Below are 23,528 nucleotides of genomic sequence, written 5' to 3'. Positions count from 1 at the left end.
AGGTTTCTTGACCTTCTTGGGTGATTTCTCAGAGAGTGAAGGAAGAGAGCTAAGAAAAGTAAGTCAGGAGTCAATGAATATATTAGATTTGAGGGTGAAGGAGGTATTAAGAAGTTTGATCCGATTAAGCTGACAAATATCATAAGAGGACAGGTTGGAGAAATGCAAGAGTGTTAAGAGAGGATAATCTATTAATAGAATGTAAAAATAAAGTGAAAATAGACAAAGCAAAGAAAATGGCAAACATTGGGAAAGTCAAAATCGCTAAGGTAGTGAGAGTTAGTGAAAAGAAGCAGTGAAAAGGCTGAGGAAAGGCAATAAAAGAGGAAAAGCAAAATAAGGAGGGAATAAATAGATAGCAAAGGGTGATGAATGGAATTCAGGATAAGAACAAGTTTTGGATCGAAATAAAGAAGCTGGTGACGTTTGTAGCATGGGTGATAAATGCAACATAAAATCAAATCAAAAATAGAAAGAATTCAGATTATTGTTAAAGCTGAGCATCACTTGAACATGATATGTCTAAAATGGGAAGAGATAAATGAAGAGTTGAGAATGCAGGCTAGTGAAGAGATGGTATGTGGCGGCTGTTAAAAAGTGTTAATATTACAGTGGAATGCAAGAAGCTTGGTTGCTAATGGACAGAACTTTATACAGTTTAAGGAAAAACATACATATGCATGTATTTATTCAGGAGACCTGGCTAAGATCAAGATTAGATTTATATTATATGGTTATGTTGCAATAAGGCAGGATAAGAAAGAGGGGGAGTAGGAGGATGAGCTACCTTTATGAAGCAGGGGACATCTTATAAATGAATTGAGGTTGGAAGAGAACAGGAATATGTAGTAGTGAAAGTGTGGGCAAAAATTAAATAAGTAATTATAAAGCATTATAATCCATGTAAGAGGTTAGAGTTTAGGAACTATAGAAAGTGATCATTATCCAATCTGGTGTAAGATACATATAGAAGTTTAATTGGACACAGCAAAGGTGGGCGGGAAGTGGCATTTTTAAAAGGCTACTTAGAAGAAATTTCAGGAAATAAGTAATGTATACTTTAATCTGATAGAGAATGTAGATAATATAGAAGAATTAGATGGCAGAATTGAACAGGGGATAAGACTGGCAGCAACAGAATCCACCCAGGAGTAATAGAAAAGTAAAAAAAGAAAGCAATGCCTTGGTGAGATGATACATGTAAAGATGTAAAGAAGCATTAAGGGACAGGAATAGGGCGTTTAAACTTATCAAGAGATTCAATATTTTTTTTTTATATTTAATTGAGTATAAGAAAGCACAAGCAGTAGTGAGGCGGACAATAAGGAGGGCAAAAAGAACATTTTGGGAGGAGTATTGTAATACAATTGGTAATAAAACATCGATAGGAGAAGTATGGAAGATGATTAAGAGGATGAAAGGGGAAAACAAGGACTGGAGTTACCCGATGTTGGTTAAGGGAAGTGAGACGGCAATAACAAGTAAAGAGAAAGTTGTTTTCAAATGTTATATAAACAGAAAAGATAAATAGCTCTAATAATGTGTTTAAAAAAGAAAGACAAGGTAGGGGAAAAAACAAAATTGGAATATGCAGATGTATTATGTAGGAAAGATAATTATGATGAACTGATGGATGCTTAATATGGGAGAGTTAAAGAGAAACCTGGCGAAAGTCAGAAACAGCTCCAGGTAAAGATGAAGTATGCTATTGCATGATAAATCACTAAAGTGAAGAAAGTCTTGAAAAATTGTTATGATTATACAATGAAGTATATGGGAAGAAGGTCGTATACCTGGAAGTTGGAAATAAGCAATAATTATACCAATAAAAAAGCCAGGTAAAGATGATAGCAAGCCAGGAAATTATAGATCTATATAGCTCTGACTTCACACATTTGTAAAATAATGGAGCGTATGACAAATGAGAGATTAACACACTTCTTGGAGAGTACACTGTAAAACGTTTTTTACCAGTTTCAACTTAAAAACGTAAGTTCAGCAGCTGCCTTAAAATTTTAAGCTAAGTCAACTTAAAACTACTATTAACTTCAACTCACGACAATAAAATTAGTTAAAATGACATACTTTGTTGAGTTGAAATTACTTGTACTTTAAAGTTGATTTAACTGAAAATTTGAATGCAGCTGCTTAACTTAAGTTTTTAAGTTGAAACTGGTGAAAACTTTTTACAGTGTACTTTCCTTGTTGTAGAAACTTTTGTAACAGTAAATCAAAGTGGATTTAGAAAAGGAAGTGGCACAAGTGGCACTGTTCGGGAGGCAGACACACTCTGTCAGTTTAAATCTAGATTAAAGACACATCTCTTTAACCTGGCTTACACATAAAACATTAACACATTCCTATAATTCAAATCCGTTAAAGGATTGTTAGGCTGCATTAATTAGGTCAACCGGAACCAAAAACACCTCCCATAACATCTGATGCACTCGTTGCATCGTAAAAAGAATGGCATCTACGCTAATATTAGTCTGTTTCATTCTTATTCCGAGGTCACTGTAGCCACCAGACCCAGCCTGTATCCGGATCAGATGGTCACTGCAGTCCCCCGGATCCAGTCCGCACCCAGCTTAGATCATGGATCACCACCTGGAGATGACTTCAATAGCCTTGGATGTCAACCAGATGAGCTCCAGAGACGGATCATCACTAAAGACCTCACCAAAGGCTCTTTTAAGAGCCACCCATCTTATCTATGAGAGAGCGGCTTTAATTTACTTTATTTCATACGTGATGACATACTATACTTAAGGAAGAGCGTTATCAACTAAATTAATTGCAACAATTGAGTGTGGGCAATCGCAATTACAGTCAACAGCTGGATATTGTTTTACCCAACCATTAAAGCCAGACAATACAAATTTAATGTATAAATTAAACAATATAATTATGAAATCTGTAAAGAGTGTGTTAATGTAGAGGGTGTTTGATGTGTAAAGTAATAAACGGAGCGAAGCATTTTGAGCGGGAAACAAAAACAGCCCTGAAAACAGCTTCTGAAAACAGAAGCTGCGCAGTCATTGGCTAGCAGTCATGCGCAGACGTCACAAATCAGCCAATCACAAGCCTCTGCACCTTTATGACGCCATAAGCTCTTGGCAGTATGATGCTTTAAAAAACAGACGAGTAACATGATGCAGCATTTTCAACCTACTCAGGACGGAAGAAGAAGTTCTTTGCAAAGATGGCAAGAACCAAGCAGACCGCTCGTAAATCCACCGGTGGCAAAGCTCCACGAAAACAGCTCGCTACTAAAGCCGCCCGTAAGAGCGCCCCAGCCACCGGTGGCGTTAAGAAGCCTCATCGTTACAGGCCTGGAACCGTGGCTCTGCGGGAGATCCGTCGTTATCAGAAGTCCACTGAGCTGCTGATCCGCAAACTGCCTTTCCAGCGTCTGGTTCGAGAAATCGCTCAGGATTTCAAGACTGATCTGCGCTTCCAGAGCTCCGCTGTTATGGCTCTGCAGGAGTCCAGCGAGGCTTACTTGGTCGGTCTGTTTGAGGACACCAATTTGTGCGCCATCCACGCCAAGAGAGTGACCATCATGCCCAAAGATATTCAGCTGGCTCGCCGCATTCGTGGAGAACGCGCTTAAACCCGACGCTGCATTAAACTCCAAAGGCTCTTTTAAGAGCCACCAAATTCACACTGAACGAGAGAATTTACACTTTTTCTTAAACTTTTTGTTTAGATCTTTGTGTTACTCGGTCATCAATTTTAGTTAATTTTTCGCATGATCTCATATGAAGCCTTTAGCTGATTACTGGTATGATCTACTTTATCGTTAGGGAGTTGAACAAAAAAAAAAAATGTATATAATACAAATATATTAAATTTGTGGTTTGATGCCTTACAGCAGCCTTTTTTTAAAAACGCATTTAATTTCACTGTTGTTACCTTCCTTATGGGTAACAACAGTAAAGATCAGTGTCTCAGGTCTTATGTCACAAGTGATATTTACTAGTCACATTAAATAAGACGGTCTCGATATTTCTTGCATTTTCATTATTTTTCTGTAACTCTGATATGTGCTCAAAAAATCGAGAAATATTTCATAGCTGTCATGTATATGTATTTATAAAGTCAAAACGTAATCTAACAATGTGGTCTAAGTTTAAATGTTAGAAAAGTCAAAGTCAAACGCATACATGTAAATATTATGTTGATATGATCTTATAATTTTTTTTGTTAAATTAATCCTTTACACGAATTTTAATACGAAACACAGGACAGACATGTTAATATCAAGGTTTGGGGTTAAACCACATTTTTTTTCCTGCTTTAACTGGTGGGGGAGGGGTGCGCGCCATATGACGTGAGATTGGTTTCAGTTAGGTCCTGTAAGCAAATGTAAAGGGTCTCCCTGAAATTTTTTATCACACATTCTTATTTCTTGTATACAAGAAGCAGTCAAGGCATGTCTGGAAGAGGCAAAGGCGGTAAAGGACTAGGAAAAGGAGGCGCTAAACGTCACCGTAAAGTTTTGCGCGATAATATCCAGGGAATCACCAAACCTGCCATCCGTCGTCTTGCTCGCCGTGGCGGTGTCAAGCGTATCTCCGGTCTGATCTATGAGGAGACCCGCGGTGTTTTGAAAGTGTTCCTCGAGAACGTGATCCGAGATGCCGTTACTTACACTGAGCACGCCAAGAGAAAGACCGTCACCGCCATGGACGTCGTGTACGCTCTGAAACGACAGGGACGCACTCTGTACGGCTTTGGAGGTTAAACCTCTGAAAACGAGTTGAAACTGTAAACCCAACGGCTCTTTTAAGAGCCACCCACGTTGTCACATAAAGAGTCGAAGTTGAAGTAATGTTGCCGTTTACAATGCTATACCAGCTGGTTTAAGAACAATGGTCCGTTAACTAGGCCTGTAGTTTATTTATTTTCTTTTCTAAGGTGTGTAATCAAGATGTTTTCAATAATACATGTAATAAACTTATTTATAATGAGTTTAAACATATAACTGAGGGTTACCATTACTACTCGGCACATGTTGAAATCTCAGTAAGAAATAAAGCTTTTACCTTTTATCTTACATATCCAGTTACTCCAAAGGTTAATAAGACACATAACGTTATTAGGTTTAGGATTCACCCATTACCCTGTTTTATAGAAACAATTTAATTTTGAGTCGGATCCAAGTGGATCCATATTGTTTTTCTTTTCCCAAAACACTTGATCACCTACTAATCTATTATTTTACTGTGAAGATACTCTTTTACTGATAAGATTTTTTTTTCAGATGTCAACTTTGTTTTATTGTTGGGCAAATATATTTATACATGCAAATGCAAAAAATGTAAGCCCTCTATTATATTTCTTTGTGAGTTTGTAAGAACGTTTCAGTTTTAAGTATTAAACAAATAAATAAATAGAAAATCTGAAACTCTTGCCTCTCTATCTCATATATTGTTTTATTTTAATGTATTATTTTTATTTGTTCTCTTTTTGTTCTTTTTCTATTGATTCTTGCTCAATGGGTCTATAAATGTAAAAAAAATACGCTATAATATACGAGACCCATTTAATTGAATAAAACAACCAACAAAAAGAGCGGGAATTGAAACAAAGGAAACGTCTTCATATCTGCTGGAGTAGTTCAAAAATGAAGCGGTGGGTGGGGCCATCAATTCATCGCCTGTGATTGGCCCTCGTTCCGCTCGTGATTCTTGGAGTTGTCCAATCACATACGAGTTTATGGGTTTGGTCTATTAAAACCATAGACTGTAAAGATTAAAACACGCAATTTCTTGAGACACCCCTCGCTGCAGACTGTAGCGAGGAGTACTTGGAAGATACAATCTAATTTTCAACCACTTTTATTAAAAATCAAAAAGAGATTTGATATGTGGCTTATGAGGGATCTATCATGCACTTAAAGGTAGGATTCTTTTGTCAAAAACTGAGGGTCTGTCTCGTCTGGTTTACCCGGCTAAAGTATTAGATGTACCAAATTCTTTTCTTAAAAAAGTTGATTCAGCGCTCTTTAATTTCATATGGAAAAACAAACCTCACTACTTAAACAAAAATATTTTATGTAATTCATATAATCAAGGAGGCTTGAATGTGCTTGATTTTGTCACATCTAATACAATTTTCAAGTTGAACTGGATAAAACATTATACTAAACATAAAGATAAGATATGGTATATTATTCCAAATCTTATTTTTGAAAAAGTTGGAGGGATAGAATTTCTTTTAAAATGTGATTTTGAGGTCAATAAACTTCCCATTCAGTTATCCAGTTTTCATAGACAGACTCTTCTTTATTGGAATCTCATATACAAACACAATTTTTCTCCCCATAGACAGATAATATGGAATAATAAATATATTAAATATAAGAACAAAACCATTTTTTATAATAATTGGATTGAAAATGGTATTCTGTTGGTTTCACAGCTGTTTAATAATGAAGGATATCTTCTTACATATAGCGAATTTTTAAAGAAATTTGGTATTCCAATTCCTCCTCGTGAATATAGCATTGTAATTGATGCAATACCAGCGGGATTTACGAGACTTTTACAAGGTTGTAATGAATCCATGCAGTCAACTTTCAAAAAAGAGATTTTACTAAATGGTATTAATATTAAAGATAAAAAATGCAATAATTCTCTTTTTAGATATTTGATTCATTGTCCTGCAACATTTCGATGTAAATACTTTTGGAATAACCATTTTGAGAATATCAATTGGAAACTGATTTGGACCTATAATAACAAATTTTGTGTCACCAACAAAGTCAATGAAACTTATTTTAAAATTATACACATGATTTATCCAACTAACCTGTTTCTCAAGAGATTCAAAAATGATTTAGATGAATTTTGTGTTTTTTGTGGAATAACTGCTGAGTCTATTTTGCATCTTTTTTTTGAATGTATATATGTGAAATACTTCTGGATTGACATTGAATGTTTACTTGTAATGTTGAGTGGTTCTAAAATTAATATAAGTAAAAGAGATGTTATTTTCTTTTGTGATAAAAAAGACATGGATAACGGTCACAATTTTATGTTAAATCTTCTTATATTATTGGGAAAGTTTTACATACACAAATGTAAATGGTCTGGAATTAAGCCCAGTATTTCTCATTTCAAAATTGACTTAAGAAATTATTTTGAAACTCTTCAAGGACTGTCAAGCCGAAAAGCTATCAGAACTTTAACCATTTTAAAAAAACTGAACTCTTCCTCTTTGTTATGATTATTTTGTATATCCCCTTGTTTTTTCTTATTATTGTTAATTTTTTTCACATTTAATTTTTTTTTTTTTCTTTTTTCTTTTTTCTTCTAAAAATTAATCAGTGTTTATGATTGTAATACATTGTGAATTGAATGTTAATTGTTCAAGTAATGCAATAAAAAAAAAAAAAGTACTTGGAAGATTCCTTGACGATCGAACGCTTGGTCTTGTATTTAAAGCGGCCGCAAAGCAAACAAGCATGTCGATCTTGTGCAGACTGACCACAAGTAGGGTGTAAGTTAGTTAACCTCATTAAATATTTTAAACATGAAAATAAGAAATTGAATTTAATATAGTTACATGTTTGCTAACGAAATAAACCAATTAAAAGCCATTTGCATGGAGTGGGTTTTGTGTTCATGGTTAAGTGCAAACTTAAAAATACGGACACGTCCTAGATTATGGGGAAACCCGCCACAGCAATAATTAACTTCTCCATTTTCCTTGGGAACTAATGTGGCCGGAACCAAGTTTACAGGACTGCGTTCTTTGGAAACCTCTCAGCGGTGAACTTCTACATTCCGATTGGTTGCCGCCGAGCCGCGTCATAGCTCATTACCATAAAGTTGACCTGACTTCAACTCTCCCCGACGCCCACACCGCCCAAAACGCGCCGCGCCGCTCTCGCCGCCGGCTCACATTGAAAATGAATGACTTCCGGCCACTTTGACGCTCTCGCCGCCGGCGGTGTGAACGCACAAGTTATGTGCATGGTAATGTCTCTATATACATGGCATGATGTAAAAAAGGCTGTATTTGATGCCATGTCTCCCTTCATCTGATCTCTGATCAATTATTCTCCTTTATATGCTGTGGTTCACAAATTTCAAAAAGTGTTTCTTATTGAAAAAAAAAAAAAAAAAAAGTCTCATATTGCCATGTTTGACATTTTGTCCCCACAATATGGTTTACCCAAACACACAAAAAAAAAAAAAATGTTATCCAAGCTAAATTTCTTATAGCACAAAAAAATGAAGCATTACATGTGGTTATCCCTAAATCATAAAGTTCTCCATCTATTCATTTTGTATTTTAAAGAGTTTGTGGAAATAGTACCTAAGCAAATATAAAAATAAAAGCTAACTTGTAAAGTAAATAAAACCTTTTAAAGTAAATCGCCCTTTAAAGACAAAGTGGGTGGCTCTTAAAAGAGCCTTCGAGAGTTTTCAGTAAGACACTGCGTTAATTTATTTGCCCTTGGCGGGTTTCTCGGTTTTCTTGGGCAACAGCACAGCCTGGATGTTGGGCAGCACACCGCCCTGAGCGATGGTCACTCCGCCCAGAAGTTTGTTCAACTCCTCGTCGTTGCGCACCGCCAGCTGCAGATGACGTGGGATGATACGGGTCTTCTTGTTGTCTCTTGCGGCGTTTCCAGCCAACTCCAAGATCTCAGCAGTAAGATACTCGAGCACAGCGGCTAAATAAACTGGAGCACCAGCACCGACGCGCTCGGCATAATTGCCTTTACGGAGAAGCCTGTGAACACGGCCAACGGGAAACTGCAGCCCTGCCCTGGATGAGCGGGTCTTAGCCTTTGCTCTGACTTTACCGCCGGTTTTGCCTCTTCCACTCATTTTGAAATTTTAATATCGTTGTTTCTAATGCTTAAAGCAGAAATAATAGCGTCGCACTTTGACAATCCGCTTTTAAGAGCGCGTGCTCCGCGTCTATTGGTTAGAGTCGATCACAGTTGAAAACCAATCACTGCACTTCCCTCCGAATTCCAAACCCCTCCTTTTTTCCCCGCTCTTTGCTGTATTGTAATTCATTTTTAATGTGAAGGAATGTATTATTGGTTTGTTTTATAATACTAATAGTTTAAACTTAGCCTCTGTAGATATTTGTACAAAAACAAAAACAAAAAACGAGCGTATAAAGGTGAATGTGTTTAGTAGTATATAGACCTTTTTCCTGTGTAAAACGATGAGCGCTGCCATTACGAATTCTAACGACTGATTGAATGCTTTTCTATTCCGGTCTCCATAGGAACCCATTCAAATAGCGTCCATCTTTTTTTAATGTAGCTAACCTCCGCAGCTTCGTGTCATCTACACTCATTAAAGTGGGGCACTGACAACTGACGGTTTAGCATCAGATTATTAGCTCGGAATATACCCTAATTTGACTAGAAACAATGCATACTGGAAATGCAAACCATTCTTTCAGTTAAGAGTCGGACTTACTTCCGCGTTCAGGAAAAACATCTATAGGAGGGATGAGCAAGATGGCGGAGTGAGCAGTAGTAAAAGTCACAGGGTCTGACAGAAAAAGTGATTTTGTCATCCAAAACAGTTAATTTTAAATAACGGTCACCCCTCAAGGCAGTGTAAGGTAAACAGCACTTGTAAAAGGCTATCGTGAGATTTATTTTATTTTTTTAAAGACTTTAGTTCTTAAAATTTCTAAACATCATTGTTCTTTTTGTTCAGTGGGTTTTATAAGGGGAATAAAAATTAGACCGCTATTTGAGACCCATTTATTTTCTTGTATAAAACGACTAACAAAAAGGGCGGGGGCTAAAACAAAGGAAAGTTCCTCATATCTGCGGATGTCGTTCGATCATGGAGCGGTGGGTGGAGTTATCAATTCACCGCCTGTGATTGGCCCTCGTTCCGCTTGTGGTTCTCCGAGTTGTCCAATCACATACGAGTTTATGGGTTTGGTCTATGAAAACAAGCAATCAGAGGTTCCATTACTCTTCGAAAATTAGCATAGGTTAGTCAATAAATACGCCTGTCCGGTACGTTTGAGTCATTATTGTTGACTCGTCGACAGCATCATCATGCCAGAACCAGCGAAGTCTGCACCTAAGAAGGGCTCCAAGAAGGCTGTCACCAAGACGGCCGGCAAAGGAGGAAAGAAGCGTAAGAGGACCAGGAAGGAGAGCTATGCTATCTACATCTACAAAGTGATGAAGCAGGTTCATCCTGATACTGGTATCTCTTCTAAGGCGATGGGAATCATGAATTCTTTCGTCAACGACATCTTCGAGCGCATCGCTGGTGAGTCATCTCGTCTGGCTCACTATAACAAGCGCTCCACCATCACATCTAGAGAGATCCAGACCGCTGTGCGTCTGCTGCTGCCCGGAGAACTGGCCAAACACGCCGTGTCTGAGGGCACAAAGGCTGTGACCAAGTACACCAGCTCCAAGTAAAGCTTGTTGGGAAGCTTTGACCTACCACAAAGGCTCTTTTAAGAGCCACCCATTTTGTCACATAAAGAGTTCATTTAGCGTTTAAAGCGTAGTTTCACGTAATCGTGCTTTTAACAATTTTGTTACTTCACAAAAGTAGTAAATAACTTTGGTATTCCGCTGAGAATATGTAAGTTGCTGAATATAAATGCAGTTTGTATACATCTTTTTTGCGCTATGGAATGAAATGGAGCTCTACTCTTTTTAGCTTTCATCAGTAAGGTCACTATAATAGGGGTTATGCCCAACAGGCTTCCGTTTTCTGCTAAACAGGTCTCGTTGCTTCCGGTTCACGCGTTTTGCATATCCCTCTTTAAATATGAACATGATTTACTCAAGATTCATTCAAAGTAGACACTAAAAATGATCATAACCAATGTCCATCACATATGTGGATTGATATATAAAAGTTTTAAATTTGTATTCTTTTCACTAACATTTATATATAAATATCGAATGAAACGTCCACAATAAACAGCTGGCTTGTTTAACTGATTACCTCAAAAGTCCGTCGATATCGCCATTATTTATTACGGCTATTAACACGTTCTCCGACAAGCGGAAGCAATGAGACCTGTTTTCCGGGGTTGGTCAGGTGACGTTCGACATATAGCCTATTGTTCAAAATAATGTTATACTTGTTCAGTTTGAACAAAAGGAACAAATAAGGCTTTTGTGTATGCAGCTCCGTATGACTGGAGTCTTTAATCGAAATTACAAAATTTGTTGTATTTAATAAAAAAAAATAATAATTCAGCAAATGGAAGGTGACTCAATACATTGTGTTAACTGTCCACTCATCCCACATTTTCCAAATTAAAAGCAGATCATAATTGGGACTTCTATGCATGTGGCTGGGACGGGTCTGCCTATTAGGCAAAATGGTTTTCCATCTGCACAAGGGTGAATGACACTTCACAGAATAAATTTGTGCAAATTTCATATTTACAACAAATGTATCTGAATGGGAATAGCAATAGCAACTCTTTGTCTGAGGTTCTCGGAAATCTTTTTAAAGCCATGATTCACTTCCATGACTTCTATGACATGATTAGACTTTGATAGATTAATGTTGTTTAAATAAAACAAGGTACACACTGACACCTGATAGTCATCCTATTGAATAAAAACACCTCTAAACAGATGGACTCTACTTTTGCCTTCAAATTAGCTGCTATTCCTAGAGATTTGCATACATTTGCCGCTCACAGATATGCAATATTTATTTTCCAGAATAAACAAGTGAAAAGTATACATTTTGTCTTATTTGTTTGATTTCATTCTCTTTAACTTTTCTGAAGTGTTCGGGAAACTTTCAAGCAGTTTTTTTTTTTGTTTTCTCGAGGAGTTGCTTTAATAATTTCTTTAAGAAATAATTGCAATCAATAAATTGAATACAAAGAGCTACCATTTAGAACAGAAAGGTAATACAAATAAAACAATAAAACAACTAACAGAAAAAAGCTAAATTTATATCTAAATTGCCGACGCAAAGACACAAACAAAATCAACAGACAAATCAAAAAATTACATTTAAAAAATCTAAAAACGATCTTATCCGGTCTCATTTAGTCTTTAAGTCTAGCATGATCAGGGAGAGCATGTTATAGGCCTGTGTTAGGACTTTCTTCCATATTAAGACTCTGCCTGAGTTTGCCGTTCTCTTGAAAACAGAGAATGAATGTGTTAAGAGTTCTACTAATCAGGGAAAAAACTGTTTACAACTGAATTAATGAAAACAAATGGAACATTTATAATAAAGAGAGTCAAAAACGAGTTACAACCCCATTATCAATAAACCAAGCACTGTCTGTAGTTTACCTAAATACAGGTTGGAAGCAGCACTTGATGAAAGAATTTAATTCAATTTGGGGTGAACAATCCTTTTTGTTCTGTAGAACATGATATATTTTTAAACATTTCCTGTTTTTTTTTTTGTTTTTTTCATTCAATGAGAGCCAATGTGGTTTAATAATAATAATAATAAAATGTATTTATTTTGTGGAACACAGGGTTATCTATGAGCTAGTGTAGTCTAAAACATTAAGACTAACATACTTAAAATGAGATAAATATATAAATAAACAAACAAATAAATAAATAAATACTTTCTAATTTACTACCTAATTTCACAGACATGAAATTCTGCATTAATGGCAAGGCACCCAATGTCCTGATGCAGCAAAACATCTTCAAACCATCACACTACCATTTATGAAATTGTTTGGTCTAACTAAAAGTTTGAAAGACTGCCTTTCAGAATTTGTGGATCATCAAGGTGTAGATGTAAGACATGTTTTTTGTTTTTCTTGACTTAACAGTTTTTGCCTTGCTCCTCTGCTACAAAAATTAAATCAACTATTCCAAATTATGCAAAATATGGCTCTGATAATGTCCGTTGGATGGAGTCCAAACTTTGGTGCATATAAATAATGATTAAACATACCGCCTTACAATCTTTAGAAAGAAAAACAGGGTTGAAAACATACCTTAATCATAAAAAACATACCTTGTGAAATAAACAAACAAAAAAATATAACACCATATTGAGAGTATATACACCTTTCAAAGACCGTTTGAACTAAATAGACATCGAAACAATTTCAGTGTTACTGACAGTTTGACTGTTAAAGAAAACATTTTGGTATTTCAGTGCAAGTTTTGAGGTTAGTTTAAAAAGCCTGCAACCAAAAAACCCACTGCTGCCAAGAAGCCCACCACTAAAAAAAAAATCACCCAAGAAGGCCAAGAAACCCGTCGCTGCAGCTGCTAAGAAGGCGATGAAGAGCCCCAAGAAGGCAAAGAAGCCAACAGCGGCCAAGAAAGCAGCAAAGAGCCCCAAAAAGGCCAAAACTGCTAAACCCAAGACGGCAAAACCTAAAGCAGGCGCCCAAGAAGAAATAGAAATCTGTTTTATTCACAAATGGCTCTTTTCAGAGCCACCTACTAACTAAAAAGAGAGCAAATAAACCTTCAGTGGAAGTCAATTATCCTAAGAATGCATTTGAGTTTACCTCCACTCACAATATTTCACATGTTGACTGAATTTAGAAAAGCCAGTTATTCACGTTTATTAATACAAACAGCTTCAGTGGATCATCGATCTAAAGGTGATTAGGTAAAAAACAATATTAATGCACCATTTTTTTTACTTATTCAACCCACATCACAACTTATTTTATGTTTTCTGTCGTCAAATGTTCAGTTTGAAACTCAGCACAATCCGAATGCCAACTGGAGGTGTGGCTTTGGCGGTAAATGTTGGAAGGAAGCTCAGCGATTGGTTTAAAAACATACAAGGCTCTAAACCAATGGGCGACTGGGACGCTCGTTTAAAAACAGTACAGCTGAACTTACGGTTTCATTATTTCTGCTTTACAACTGTAGATATTCAATTATCCGACAATGAGTGGAAGAGGCAAAACCGGTGGCAAAGCGAGAGCCAAGGCTAAGACACGCTCATCCAGGGCAGGGCTGCAGTTTCCCGTTGGTCGTGTTCACAGGCTTCTCCGGAAAGGCAACTATGCCGAGCGCGTCGGTGCAGGTGCTCCCGTTTATTTGGCCGCTGTGCTCGAGTATCTCACTGCTGAGATCTTGGAGTTGGCTGGAAACGCCGCAAGAGACAACAAGAAGACCCGTATTATTCCCCGTCATCTGCAGCTGGCGGTGCGCAACGACGAGGAGCTGAACAAACTTATGGGCAAAGTGACCATCGCTCAGGGCGGTGTGCTGCCCAACATCCAGGCTGTGCTGCTGCCCAAAAAGACCGAGAAACCCGCCAAGGGTAAATAAATGATTCAAGTCTGTTTCTGAAACTCAAAGGCTCTTTTAAGAGCCACCCATTTTCTCTATGAGAGAGCCGCTTTCTTTTACTTTACTTAATTCGTGGTGATATTTTATGAAGTTAAAAGAAATTACAATAAACAGCTGGATTTTGTTTCACACATCCATTTAAACCAGAGAATAAATATTTAATAACGAATAAATTAAACCATTTCAATAAGGTCTGTAAAAAGTGTTAGTGTAGTAGAGGGTGTTTTAATGCATATGCAAAAAAACAAAACAAAGCATTTCGAGCGGGTAACATAAACAGCCCCGTTTAAAAAAAAGAAGCTGCGCAATCACTGGCTAGCAGTCATGCGCTACGTCACAGATCAGCCAATCACAAGCCTCTACAGCTTTATGACATCATAAGCTCTCAGTCTTATGATGCTATAAAATCAGGCGAGTAGAGTATAGCAGTGTTTTCTACGAACAAGGAACGGAAGAAGAAGTACATTACAAAGATGGCAAGAACCAAGCAGACCGCTCGTAAATCCACCGGTGGCAAAGCTCCACGAAAGCAGCTCGCTACTAAAGCCGCCCGTAAGAGCGCCCCAGCCACCGGTGGTGTTAAGAAGCCCCATCGTTACAGGCCCGGAACCGTGGCTCTGCGAGAGATCCGTCGTTACCAGAAGTCCACCGAGCTGCTGATCCGCAAACTGCCTTTCCAGCGTCTGGTTCGAGAAATCGCGCAAGATTTCAAGACTGATCTGCGCTTCCAGAGCTCCGCTGTCATGGCTCTGCAGGAGTCCAGCGAGGCTTATTTGGTCGGTCTGTTTGAGGACACCAACTTGTGCGCCATCCACGCCAAGAGAGTGACCATCATGCCCAAAGATATTCAGCTGGCTCGCCGCATTCGTGGAGAACGCGCTTAAACCCGCCGCCTCATTAAACCCCAAAGGCTCTTTTAAGAGCCACCAAAATCACACTGAATGAGAGAATTTCCACTGTAGCATTAAGTATAACGAGTAGAATTTAATACTGCCTTAGTCCTTTGCAGGATTTTGTCTGGATTTTTAATTTTATTCGTTTTAACTATGATAGGTTGTCATTACTACTAAGTATACACGCATACAGGCAAAACTTGACAAATGTTAAACACTTTTACTGTGTTTCTCAATGCCACACTTCTCTAATACAAAACAAAAATGTCATACTTGTAATGTGCATGCGTATATATAATTCAGCCAAGTGCAATTAAATGTTAAGTTGTTAATTATAAATTATCACTATTTAACAGCGTCATAAATGTATCTTGCTTTTTTATGTGTAAGTGGAGGTAATTTCGTTATAACGTGTTTACGGTGGAATTAAGAACCGCTAATTTCATGTTTAATATGATATTTAGGTCTCTGTTTGGGGCGCGTTCCTGCGGCACTAGACAACCATGATGATGATGATTTGTAGGTCAAAGCTTCTGCCTAATGCATACTTGTAAGTACTATATAGATAAGATCTTACTTTATCTGATAAATTAAGCTTTTAAAACACAAATTTTAGCACGAAACAGGACAGACATGTTTATATCAAGGTCGGGGTTAAACCACTTTTTCCCCTGCTCTAACTAGCGGGGGAGGGCTGCGCGCCATGTCACGTGTGATTGGTTTCAGTCAGGTCCTATAAGCAAATATAAAAGGCCTCCCCGAAGCATTTATTACGTATTCTTCGCCATCGTTTTACGATAAACAGCTTGACTATGTCTGGACGAGGCAAAGGCGGTAAAGGACTCGGAAAAGGAGGCGCTAAGCGTCACCGTAAAGTTCTGCGTGATAACATCCAGGGAATCACCAAACCCGCTATTCGTCGTCTCGCTCGCCGTGGCGGAGTCAAGCGTATTTCCGGTCTGATCTATGAAGAGACCCGCGGTGTGCTGAAGGTGTTCCTAGAGAACGTGATCCGTGATGCCGTTACCTACACCGAGCATGCCAAGAGAAAAACCGTCACCGCCATGGACGTCGTGTACGCTCTGAAACGACAGGGACGCACTCTGTACGGTTTCGGAGGTTAAACGACTTTAAGAATATAAATGCAAACCCAACGGCTCTTTTAAGAGCCACCCACACTGTCACACAAAGAGTCAAAGTTGAAGTGTTACCGTATTATTCTTCTAATGAAAACTATCACCGCTTCTGTGAATGAGTTTTTCAAAAAAAAAACTACTATATTGTTATAAGGCGCACAGAATGAAAGCTTGCTTAATTTTTGTTTTACATGGCATTTGTATTTGCTTGTTAAACGATTTCTTTGAGTTCAAATGATTTACAAAAATAAAGACAAAACACAATCAGGTGGCTATGATGTGTGACTTAAAGCAGGAGTGAAACTGGCAGGACCAAAGGAAAATGAAGTTTAAACGTTTTAATCCTTTTTCCAAATTCTCTCACTGGGCCTAAAGGATTTAAAATTACACTATGATATATACGAGACAAATTTGTTTTCTTGTGTAAAACGTAACTAATAAAAAGAGCGGGAATTGAAACAAAGGAAACTTCGTTCACGTCGTTCAAACATGAAGCGGTGGGTGGAGCTATCAATTCATCGCCTGTTATTGGCCCTCGTTCCGCTCGTGATACTTCGAGTTGTCCAATCACATACGATTTTATGGGTTTGGTCTATGAAAACACGCAATCTCTTTGAAAATTAGCATAGACTAGTCAATAAATACGCCTGTCCGGTACGTTTGAGTCATTAATATTGATTCGTCGACAGCATCAACATGCCTGAACCAGCGAAGTCCGCACCTAAGAAAGGCTCCAAGAAGGCTGTCACTAAGGCCGCCGGCAAAGGAGGAAAGAAGCGCAAGAGGACCAGGAAGGAGAGCTATGCTATCTACATCTACAAAGTGATGAAGCAGGTTCATCCTGATACTGGTATCTCTTCTAAGGCGATGGGGATCATGAATTCTTTCGTCAACGACATCTTCGAGCGCATCGCCGGTGAATCATCTCGTCTGGCTCACTATAACAAGCGCTCCACCATCACATCTAGAGAGATCCAGACCGCTGTGCGTCTGCTGCTGCCCGGTGAACTGGCCAAACACGCCGTGTCTGAGGGCACAAAGGCCGTGACCAAGTACACCAGCTCCAAGTAGAGTTTTGCTTAAACTCTCCACAACCCAAAGGCTCTTTTAAGAGCCATGCATTTTATCGCTGAAAGAGCTTTTTATCTTTTTTTTTTTTAGCCATCCGAATTGCGATGTAAATTAGCGCAATGCTACTAATTTAATTTGTTTCAAATTCGCAACAGCTGTTTTCTGTGATTCTGGCAGTGAAAGCCTATTGGTGTTTACGCTCAAATTCAATCGTATTTGTTTTCTAACTATTATAGCCTGCCTGACAACTGAGTTAGATGTCAGTTTGTATAAGTTTAAATCACGTAGTATATTTAATAATTAATGTAACTTTAGTATAAAACTGTTTTTAAACTGTTGGGTAGTTGTATTTTCATGAGGTCTAATTATAATTTGACTACTCGGCAGTAATTAAAGATATCTGCAATTATAATTGGATTAATAAAAAAATCTGAGTAGAGGCTAGTCAAAACTACAAATATTTGTAATAAAGTCATAGATATCCTCAACAGACAACACATGCAAAGGTAATTCCAGTAGTCAAAATTATATTTGAAGATTTCTGAATTGTACCCGTTCCTAGTGTGACCTGAGACTAAATTTACTCAACTCCCACACTAGAGCTCCTGCCTTCCCTAATGCTTAGAACTGCTAACACCAGTAGTCTGCTATTGTTGTCACAGAGAGAATAAAACTACATGATGAATTACTTCAGGGGTTATTAAATAATATTCAGATGCATTCATATGGTAAAAAAGAAATTCTCAGGCATGCACGTAATAATAAAATAAGTAATGGACAATAATAATGTTTCAGAATCAATACAGACCCAGTCAAAAAGTTGAAGGTTGATATTAAAAATATTGTTACAAGGTACTGACATTGATTAGTACATTACTTTGTTCATTCTCTGCATACCTTATGTCACCTTTCTGCCTTTATTTATATAGGGCTTTTAACAAAACAGGTTGTGTCAAAGCAACTTTACAGTATTAAATAGGACAATAGTGAGTCAATAATGCAAAAGAACAACAATACACTATTAAACTTTTACACAACAGTAGCTTTAAAATTTAACCAAAGCTGCAGAAACTTTGTTGTACGATTCTTAAACATTTTATTAACCAATCCTACCTTGGAAACCTTTTTCGCCATTTTGTCTAAGATGAGGCTTAAACATAGTGTATTTGTGTATTAGTAAATTAGTTCTTTCAAAACTAATGAACTCATGCTTTCATTACAATTGCACATATTTTCATCCACTCAATCATTGTTTTAAAACATAAGATTGTTGAAATATTTTTTTTTATTTTTTATTTTTATTTATCCTTTATTTTACCAGGAAAGTCCCATTGAGATACAAAATCTCTTCTTCCAGGGAGTCCTGGCCAAGTATGGCAGCACAAAAAGTTTCACAATAAAACAATTTCAACAAGATAAACACAAACAGAATCATTTGCCCTATATCCAGCTAATTACAAATATGTAATTTACTTATAGCAAGTACATGTTTCCTTCAGAGTAGACCATAAAAGGTTTTTCAAGATATTTACAGAAGGAAGTGTTTCCAGCATAGTAATACTCTGCAGCTCGCTCCATAACGAAGGAGCAAAAAAAGAGAAAGCAGATTTGCCGAACTCAGAATGTACTCGTGGAACATTTAAAAGAAGTTTAGCAGAGGATCTAGTACTGTAATTACAAGTGTAAAAAGATAAAAGACTACAAATATAAGTAGGTAATTTTCCCAACAATGCCTTAACAATAAACAGCAACATGTGCACTTTCCTTCTTTGAAACAAAGAGGACCATCCCACCAATTCATACAATATACAATGATGGGTGCATGAGGAGGCATTCGTCACAAAACGTAAAGCAGCATGATATATATAATCCAACTTTTTAAGTGAAGATAAACTTGCATGCATACAGATCACATCGCCATAATCTAATACTGAAAGGAAACAACTCTGTATAATTCTTTTTCTTGCTTTAAAAGGAAAACATTTATTTAAAAGAAAAAGAAAACCCAACTTTAATCTAAGCTTTTTTAAAAGTTTTTCGATATGTATCTGAAATCCTAATTTGTCATCCAACCATATACCCAAGTATTTATAACAATTTACTCTTTCAATAGTTTCTCCTAATAAAGTTAAAATAGGACAAACTGTTTCAGTGCGACGAGTGAAATGCATTTTTTTTTTCTTTGAGTTTAAAACCAGTTTTAAGTTGGATAATGATAATTGCAATAACTGAAAAGATTCTTGCAAAAGCTCAATGGCTTGATTCGCCGAATGTGCTACTATATATATATAATTGTGTCATCAGCATATACATGAATTCTAGCTGAGGTTATCCCACAACCAAGGTCATTAATATAAATAGAAAATAAAACTGGGGCTAAAATCGAACCCTGTGGAACACCTTTTATTATTTTTTATTCATTTGAAGTAAAGTTTTCGAACGAGACACATTGAGTTCTTTCTGTTAGATAATTATTGAACCAATTTAGAGTCATTTCACTAAAACCTATACAACTTAATCTCTGTAATAAAAGTTTATGATCTACAGAGTCAAATGCTTTAGAAAGATCTACAAATAATGCTGCACAATGTTGTTTACTATCTAGAAATTTAACAATATCATTTGTAACCAGCATAGCTGCTGTAATAGTACTATGACCTGATCTAAAGCCTGACTGAAATTCATTTAATATTTTATGTTCGGTTAGAAACAATTTCACTTGATCATTGACAAAAGATTCAAATACTTTTGCCAACACGGATAACCTACTAATTGGCCGATAATTATCCAAAACTGATGGATCACCAGCTTTTAACAAAGGTAAGACTGACGCGGATTTCCATGCACGAGGAATAACATTTGAGGATAAACTCAAGTTAAAAATAGATGTAATGGGCTCTGTTATAAGATGTGCAGAAATAAAAAAAAATAAGGTTCTATTTTATCAGGCCCTGCTGATTTTTTTTATATCCAAATTAGATAGAACTTTATAAACTTGAGTAGCTAAAATAGGAATAAAATTAAACTGCTGGCTCTGAGTAATATAACTTGAAGTAGCTTCCACATTTTCTTGTTTCCTTAAATTACTACAATTGTGGGTCTCTCCCCCCGAAATAAAATGTTTATTAAAAGCATTTACAATATTCTCTTTATCCTTAATTATATTCTCATTTAATTTTAAATAATCAGGTAGACTGGTAAAAGTTTGTTGACCAGAAACTGATTTAGTCAGTTTCCAGAAAGAAGATGGATCATTAATATTCTCATTTATCATATTTAAATAATAATCACACTTAGATCTTTTTACTAATTTTGTGCAATTATTTCATAGTGTTCTATAGTTTATCCAGTCCATTTCACTATTAGTTTTCTTTGCTTTAGCCCATGCAGCATCTCTTTTTTTTTTTTATAAGTGAAGATATGGCTTCTTTAAACCAGGGATTATCTCGCACTCTAAATCTTTTAAAAGGTGTATGTTTATCACATATAGTCAAGAAAGTACTTTTAAAAAAAATCCCAGGCTAAATCAACATCAGGTATCTGTGAAACATTAAATAAATCACTATTATAGATATCTTGCAAAAAAGCCTGCTGATTAAAATATTTAAATTGCCTTTTCAAAATAAGGCCAGATTTACCCTTTGAGGTCCTGCAGTTTCTCACACAAACCACAGGACAATGATCACTAATATCGTTACAAAAAACACCCACTGCAGAAAATCTATGAGGAGCATTAGTTAAAATAACATCAAGTAATGTGGATTTAGTAGAATTTTTATGAATTAACCGGGTGGCAAGATTTATCAATTGCTCCAAACAAAAAGAGTCACAAATACTTTTGAAGGGATCAGATACATGAGAAAACCAGTCCCAGTTTAAGTCCCCAAGTAAAATCATCTCTGAATTAGTCCAGTTATGAAAAAAGTATGAAAAAATATATATTGAGAACATTTGATTTAACCATTGTAACCTTTCAGTTTAGTACTATTAACAATCAGTTCATTCAAGAGCAAACAACACAAGATGCATGTCTCAAATCACCTTTGTTGCTAAAATAATTAGAGTAATACAAACAATAATTTTCATGTTAGAAAAAAATACTTACATTACCTAGCTTACATAACGTCCATGATTGTAGAAGTATTTATAGTGTGTTACTGTATCAAAAGGTATGACATGGGCCATAAGGTTTTGTGCTAGAACAGAGTTTGCTGTCAATGCAGAAAGAAATATGACTGAATCTATACTGTTTTTAAACCTTTCAGACAAATGGTGAGTAATAGTAATGTACATGGTAATGTCTCTATATACAGTATCACACGGCATAATGTAATGTAAAATGCTGTATGATGCTTTGATATCGGTCTCCCTTCATCTGATCTCTGATCAATTCATCTCCCTTATATCCTGCTGTATGTTCACAAGTAGCAAAACTTTTTTCAGAAAAAAATGTCTCCCACAAAGACAAGGATAAGGATTTCAGATATTGCCATCTGTGTTCATAGAGCTAACCTGAACCACGCACAATACAGTGGTTATCATCTAAGCTAAATTACGTATAGTGCAAAATATAATTATATTTAATTGGAAACTAAATTTTTTCTATTGAACCTATATCTGAAGATATCTATTGATGCACCAAATGATTCATTAATTAAGCATTAAATGAATTAGATTAAACAATAGACAAATGTATGAAACTGAATAAGACATTGCAAATTAAAACGTTGTCAGCAAGAACTTTATGAAAGGCAGTTACTGAGAACTAAACATTTATACAGATTATTGTGTGTATTATACGAAGACAATTGAAAACCTACTGAAATGTTACGAGCGGAGAGGGGGCACTTTTGATTATCTGTTGATATTTGTGCTAAGAATTTTGAAAAACAAACACTCGCTTGTGAAAATATTATTGAAATTAATAATAGTAATTACAAAAACTACTATCTTAAACATATTGTAAATCGCCCTTTAAAGACAAGGTGGGTGGCTCTTAAAAGAGCCTTTGGTTTTTTTTTTTTAGTAATGAAACAGCGTTCATTTACTTGCCCTTGGCGGGCTTTTCGGTTTTCTTAGGCAGCAGCACAGCCTGGATGTTGGGCAGCACACCGCCCTGAGCGATGGTCACTCCGCCCAGAAGTTTGTTCAGCTCCTCGTCGTTGCGCACCGCCAGCTGCAGATGACGGGGGATGATACGGGTCTTCTTGTTGTCTCTTGCGGCGTTTCCAGCCAACTCCAAGATCTCAGCAGTGAGATACTCGAGCACAGCGGCCAAATAAACCGGAGCTCCAGCACCGACGCGCTCAGCATAGTTGCCTTTACGGAGAAGCCTGTGAACACGGCCAACGGGAAACTGCAGCCCTGCTCTGGAGGAGCGGGTCTTAGCCTTTGCTCTGGCTTTACCGCCGGTTTTGCCTCGTCCGCTCATTCTGGAAATTTGAGAGTGTTGCTTCTACTGGTTAAAGCAGAAATAATATCGCTGCAGTTTGACAATCAGCTTTTAATAGCGCGTGCTCCACGTCTATTGGTTAGAGTCGATCACAGCTGAAAACCAATCACTGCACTTCCCTCCGAATTTCAAACCCCTCCTTTTCTTCCCGCTCATTGCTGCATTGTAATTCATTGTTCATGTGAAGAAATGTATTATTGGTTTGTTTTATAATACTAATAGTTTAAACTTAGTTTCTAAAGATACTTACACAATAAAACAAAAGAAAAATATAAAATGAGCTTATATAAAAGTGAATGTGTTTAGTCGTATACAGTAAACACTGTATACACCAATGAAACAGATAAGATTTTCATTTCATAATGTAATGTAAAATGCTGTATGGTGCTTTGATATCGGTCTCCCTTCATCTGATCTCTGATCAATTCATCTCCCTTATATCCTGCTGCATGTTCACAAGTAGCAAAACTTTTTTCAGAAAAAAATGTCTCCCACAAGGACAAGGATTTCAGATATTGCCATCTGTGCAATACAGATGGCAAACAGATAAGATTTTCATTTCATATAGAATTTTTCGTTTCGTTTTCTTTTAATTTGAAAATAGCCAGTTGAACCAGTCTTTCTCATGACAGATCAATGTGTTGTTACTGCAACTTCCAAAGGTTTTGAACAGGAAACATGGATCTTTTTGGAAA

At 36.8% G+C, this 23,528-nt stretch overlaps 6 protein-coding genes and 1 pseudogene across 6 annotated transcripts in view; 6 read left to right on the top strand and 1 right to left on the bottom strand.

Moving 5' to 3' along the window:
• Nucleotides 1-3,202: 3,202 nt before the first annotated feature.
• Nucleotides 3,203-3,613, top strand: LOC141302086 (histone H3-like). Its single transcript, XM_073832277.1, has one exon. It carries the CDS (start codon nt 3,203-3,205, stop codon nt 3,611-3,613), a length of 411 nt encoding a protein of 136 aa, XP_073688378.1.
• An 822-nt stretch (nt 3,614-4,435) lies between these two features.
• LOC141301485 (histone H4) lies at nt 4,436-4,747 on the top strand. The gene has a single exon (XM_073831685.1). The coding sequence runs from the start codon at nt 4,436-4,438 to the stop codon at nt 4,745-4,747; it is 312 nt and encodes a 103-aa protein (XP_073687786.1).
• A 3,712-nt stretch (nt 4,748-8,459) lies between these two features.
• LOC141301231 (histone H2AX-like) lies at nt 8,460-22,812 on the bottom strand (annotated as a pseudogene).
• LOC141301861 (histone H2B-like) lies at nt 10,052-11,693 on the top strand. Its single transcript, XM_073832062.1, has one exon. It carries the CDS (start codon nt 10,055-10,057, stop codon nt 10,427-10,429), a length of 375 nt encoding a protein of 124 aa, XP_073688163.1. The 5' UTR covers nt 10,052-10,054; the 3' UTR covers nt 10,430-11,693.
• Nucleotides 13,874-23,528, top strand: part of LOC141301232 (uncharacterized) — an 80,276-nt gene continuing 70,621 nt past the window's right edge. Inside the window, exon 1 of the mRNA XM_073831481.1 lies at nt 13,874-14,256. Within this exon, the coding sequence (XP_073687582.1) occupies nt 13,874-14,256 (383 nt within the window). The remainder of the gene's footprint in view (nt 14,257-23,528) is intronic.
• On the top strand, nt 14,755-15,165 carry LOC141302088 (histone H3-like). Its single transcript, XM_073832280.1, has one exon. It carries the CDS (start codon nt 14,755-14,757, stop codon nt 15,163-15,165), a length of 411 nt encoding a protein of 136 aa, XP_073688381.1.
• LOC141302033 (histone H2B-like) lies at nt 17,007-17,440 on the top strand. The gene has a single exon (XM_073832230.1). It carries the CDS (start codon nt 17,007-17,009, stop codon nt 17,379-17,381), a length of 375 nt encoding a protein of 124 aa, XP_073688331.1. The 3' UTR covers nt 17,382-17,440.

Source organism: Garra rufa, chromosome 25 (assembly GCF_049309525.1).
Source record: "Garra rufa chromosome 25, GarRuf1.0, whole genome shotgun sequence".
NCBI classification, from domain to species: domain Eukaryota; kingdom Metazoa; phylum Chordata; class Actinopteri; order Cypriniformes; family Cyprinidae; genus Garra; species Garra rufa.
The sequence above is the reverse complement of the archived record's forward strand: the minus strand, read 5'-3'. Positions and strand labels throughout refer to the sequence as shown.